General features: G+C 34.9%; 1 protein-coding gene across 1 annotated transcript in view; it reads right to left on the reverse strand.

Annotated features, from left to right (window-relative positions):
* The window catches only part of PLPPR5 (phospholipid phosphatase related 5), a 387,402-nt gene extending 382,671 nt beyond the window's left edge, over positions 1-4,731 (reverse strand). Inside the window, exon 1 of the mRNA XM_053693130.1 lies at positions 4,501-4,731. Coding sequence (XP_053549105.1) covers positions 4,501-4,731 — 231 coding nt within the window. The remainder of the gene's footprint in view (positions 1-4,500) is intronic.
* Positions 4,732-5,225: the final 494 nt, after the last annotated feature.

Here is a 5,225-nt window from a genome sequence, read left to right on the forward strand (position 1 = left end):
AAAAGAACAGCCTGATATGGAGCAGTGCTGCAAAGTTAAATCTCTAACAGTTCCTGCATGTGTCCTGTTCTTTTCTGCAGATATGATGCATTTTCTGCGATGACATCTCAGATCACTGTATGTTCTGCCTTGGGGCGTGTACTGTATTACTTATGTCCCCCTCTGCACATCAGGGGACCATCGAGCAGTAAGACTGTTTGTTTTACAAATAAAAAAATTAAGTATACCTTTTAATGTGAAGCGTTGCTGATTATACTTGCAAGTATTGTGGTTTTATATATTATATCAGACTTGCTAAAATGCTTTGGTTTAACAATATCACCAACAACCTGTTATATCAGATCACAAGTTATTTATTAAACTTGACTTGTAATCTAACCCACAGTTTATAAAGCTTCTTTTACTGAAGTAGTTTGCTCCCATGAGAACTAAGCATCATCAAGATGGCTTCAAATGACTGAAACTCTCTGATCCCAGTAATTAAAAAGTTGGATGTGCTAAAAAATGAGGTCTTGAAGATGTTCAAAGTCTTAAAAGAGCATAAAGGTCAAAATTAAACATTTGTGATTGAAATAGCGATCAATTATAAAAAACAAACAAAAAAACACACAAAAATGTGCATTTTACTTCTGTTATCAAATTTCTTTCTCCTTTTCTCTCGGTATTCTTTGTTGCAAATGAGCTTATTTCCATGAAAGCATATGGAAGTAGGTTCAGGAGCCAGCATCTGTCTTAAGAACTATATGTATAACAGTGTTACAAACATTATTTTAATCACAGGTAGTTTGCCTTCCGTGCCCTTTAATAATGTTCAGCTTGGACTAGATGTGGCTCTGTTAAATATTTGATGTTTTGACATTGTTCAAGGTTTTCTTAAAAGTGATAAAAATGGCACTTAAAGGGACATACTACATATATGCTAAATCACTTGAAAGTGATGCAGAATAACTGTAAAAAGCTGACAAGAAAATATCACCTGAGCATCTCTATGTAAAAAAGGAAGATATTTTGCTTCAAAATCTCTTCAGCTCACCAGAGTTAGTGCTTTGTAAACAGTCATACTTCAGCTGCTGTCCAGCTGCAAGATGCAAGTCCCCCTAAAAAAACAATAGCCATTCAGCATCAGTAGTGCTGAGATAATGCGTTGCCTTTGCTGTGATCTCATGAGATTTCATTGAAATCTCATGAGATTTCATAGAACTTACTTAAACTGAATAGGAAAATAACATGACTATGCCTGCACATGCCAGATGCTCACTCCCTAGCTTGTCCTGGGACAAGTATCCTGACTTGCTGCTTAAAGTCTCTTTGCAGTGGGGTGTGAATACTTAGGAAATTTTAGGTAATTTATCTTCCTTTTTACATAGATGTTCAGGTGATATTTTCTAGTCAGCGTTTTAAAGTTATACTGCATCACTTTCAAGTGCATCAACATTTGGATATCATGTCCCTTTAATGTACTCATGTTAATGGACCAGATTTTTTGTGTGTGAATATTTATGGCCACATAATTATTATACAGTTTTCTTGAATTCAGTTTAAATCTGTTTGTTTGTTAATATAATAATTTTGCCTAAATAATTTTATAGCAGGGTAAATAATAAAAAAAAAACAACCAAGAAATAACAACTATGAAAATTATTATTTATAATAATTAATATAATAATTCATAATTATTATAGGCCTATAAAGTATTCAAGCCTACTGAAATACACCACAACCTGTACACTTTTTTATTGTACTGTCTCTGACTCATTTTCATTATCATGTATTTCTTCATAGGGTTCTGTATTTGGATAAGGTCACACAAGGTTTCAGAAGACACATGGAAAAAAGTCACATAACACTACCCATTTCAACTTGCTATTGCTATGACAAAATGTTACAAAGGCAATTAATTACTATGTCAAAGGACACCTCACAACAGAAGCACTGCAGTTATATAGACGATATTTATAAAGGAAAGTGATGAAATGATAGCCAAAAAAAGACAAACACGTGTAGTTATTGGTTGGTTCTTGATACCTCATTCTCCATAAAATGTATCTTTGTCTAAAACTATCTCAAAATGTGAAAACAAATTTGCACTCAGTTGCTACAATAATAGTCATCAAAATACATCATGCATATGGCAGTGAAAATTTTGCATCCTGTCTGTTAAACAACAGCATACAATTAACAATAATACATCTATTTATTAAAATAATTATATAGAATAAAAGAAATCATAATAAAACGAATCATGTGTATCCAATATTATTCTGAATATCTAAAATGTGTTAACAGGCCAAAAATGAATATATTTTTATTTACCATTTTACTTTATAAACTGAGTTGTATATTTTAAAGAAACAAACAATAAAAAAGACCTTTTAGGCGTATCATTATTGAAATGTTTTGAAGTTAAATAAGCAGATTCATTAGGTGGAAGTAAGGCATTATTCTACAGTCTTTTAGCCTTAAGACAATAAATCTTTACAGTAACTCAAGAGCACACGGAAAACACAGCAGTGAACCGCATATCTGCTTTGAACAAAGAATCAGCATAATGAGGACTCAGTGACTTGACATAGAGGGCAGCAGCTAGAAACGGAAGGGAGAGCTGCAGAGAGTTGCGTGAGACAGAGATATAGAATGCCAGGAAAAAAGACCCTTTAGTCTACAAGCCAGTGAGGGAAATTATTAAAACCATATGAAAAAAAATATAGAAAGAGTGATGAAAGGGTCAAAAGGAAAAAGGATCTGATAATATAGAAAGTCAAGAGGGATTGCAGAAGTGACATGAGAGAAAAAGTGCTGAGTTATATAGCAGAGGGGCAGCTGAAGGGGGAAGTGCTATATATTGCAAGGAATAGAAGATATTTCATGTTTATAACAAGGAATAGACTATGTTTTTTTAGTAGGGGATAGATGAAAGAAAATTAGTAGATTTTTAGATGCAGGAATAATGAGTGGTCTATATAGCAGAGGGGGAAGAGGAAGTAGGACTTGGTGATGCTCTGATGCAAAGGGATAGATAATGGAAGAATGAGCTGGTTGTATAGCAGTGGGCAAAAAAAGGAGAATGGAGGGCTTTATAGAGGGGGCAGGTGAAGGGAAAAATGGGTGGGATGTACAGCTAGGAGGGCAAATAAATGAGGTATGAGTGGGCTGTATAGCGGGGGATATAAGGGAATATTGGGTGGGCTGTATAGTAGAAGGGAGCAAAATTAAGTTGTGGGCTCTATAACAGGGGAATATAAAGGGATAATAGATGAGCTGCATAGAAAGGGTACATAAAGGGAGCATGGACTGGCTGTATACCAATGAGAACATGAAGGAAGAATGGGGGCTATATAGCAGGAGACACATTAAAGAAGAATCAGTTGGCTGTATAGCAGGGAGTACATTACGGTAGAATGAGTGGGTTGTATAGCAGGGGGCACAAGAAAGAAGAATCAGTTGGCTATATAGCAGGGAGTACATAATTAAAGAATGGGTGGGCTTTAAAGCTGGCGGGCAGACTATATAATACAGAGGGATATAATATAATATAATGCTATATAGCAGAGGAGGCAGGTGATGCAGTATTAGGGTTTATAAAAGGGTGTACTAAAGAAATGTGAGTGAATACTGCAGAGGTAGCATACTAAGCAGAAACAGGATAGTGCATAGAAAAGTTCACAGATAAGGGGACATGTGGTTTGATATGAACTAAATAGGACCAAAGAAATCATGAGTTATAAAAATAAAATAAACGGTATTGTGTAAGAAAAGGGTATAGATAGGACAGATCAAGGTGTAGATATTGCATAAAAAACAGATTTATGAGGAAGCAGGGCAGTGTATGGCATAGGGATATTATTAAAAAAGTGTTAAGGAACAGCAGGGAAGCATACAATTAGTTGTGAGATACATAGCAGAAGTGATAGACATAAGATCACATAGAGTGCTGATGAAAGTAGAGGTATTCAGGTGTAAAGACCCAATGAAGAATTTACACACACACGCACACACATATATATATATATATATATATATATATATATATATATATATACACACACACACATATATATATATATATACACACACACACACATATATATATATATATATATATATACACACACACATATATATATATATATATATGTGTGTGTGTGTGTATATATATATATATACATACACACACATATGTATATATACATGTGTGTGTATCTATCTAACTATATATATATATATATATATATATATATATATATACACACACAAATGTGTGTATCAATATATACACACATACACACACACACTGGAATATGTAGTATCATATAATATACTAGTAGGAAAAACTAAGATCTAGCAGCTAAACAAAATCAAATTTATATCATCATGGAAACAATCAGTAACGATATGTAATTATTAATTGGTGTCTGAGTTGCTCTAAGGGCAGCCACAAGTCACACATGTGCTGTCACACAATAGACATGACATTGCTTATTAGATTTATTGAGGACTTACCACAAGTACAGGTACTCCTGTGACCAGGGAGAAAAGAAGAATTGGTGGTATGTCGCTGCTCTCATCAGGTCCAAGGTAGGGTTTGGTGTAAGAACTATCATAGCAGAAAAACCCTTGGACATTCACAGTGAACGTGTCCGTGTACTCAAAGTAATAAGCCAGCATTACAGTCCCTGCCATAATCACCATCTGAAAATAAAGCATGATCGTGAGAGAGAATTGAAAACTCATTTAAGAACCATCCACACATCAAAGGCACAACTCAAGCTCGGCTGCTGTCCCTTCATCTAGTGCTGAAAGGGACACCCCCCTCTGCACTGAAAGGGTTGCAAGATTCCCCTTGTTTCCTTGATAAAGAAGCTGCAGCTAAACAAGATCATCTACTTAATTAAAATGGTTGTCTGGATCCACTGGCAGATTTAGATCAGATGCCCACACATAGTAAATTGCCTTCAGTGACTGACGTTTTCTCAAGAGCTCCAACCTCTTGATGATTTTTTTTCCCCTTCTCCGTTCAGATAAACCACTGATCCATTGTAACCTCCAACATGAATTCAAATGATTTCAGCTGCTGAACAAGAGGACTGAGATTTATTTGTATTTTTGTACCAGTGCCATGTTTCAAAAAGCAATTGAATTGGATATTCTGCCCCATTGCAGAGACATTGTACTCATTCCACTCTATTTTATGTGAGACTGTCTTTTTATAACACAAATCCCAGCAG

Source organism: Bombina bombina, chromosome 10, assembly GCF_027579735.1.
Source record: "Bombina bombina isolate aBomBom1 chromosome 10, aBomBom1.pri, whole genome shotgun sequence".
Lineage (NCBI taxonomy): Eukaryota > Metazoa > Chordata > Amphibia > Anura > Bombinatoridae > Bombina > Bombina bombina.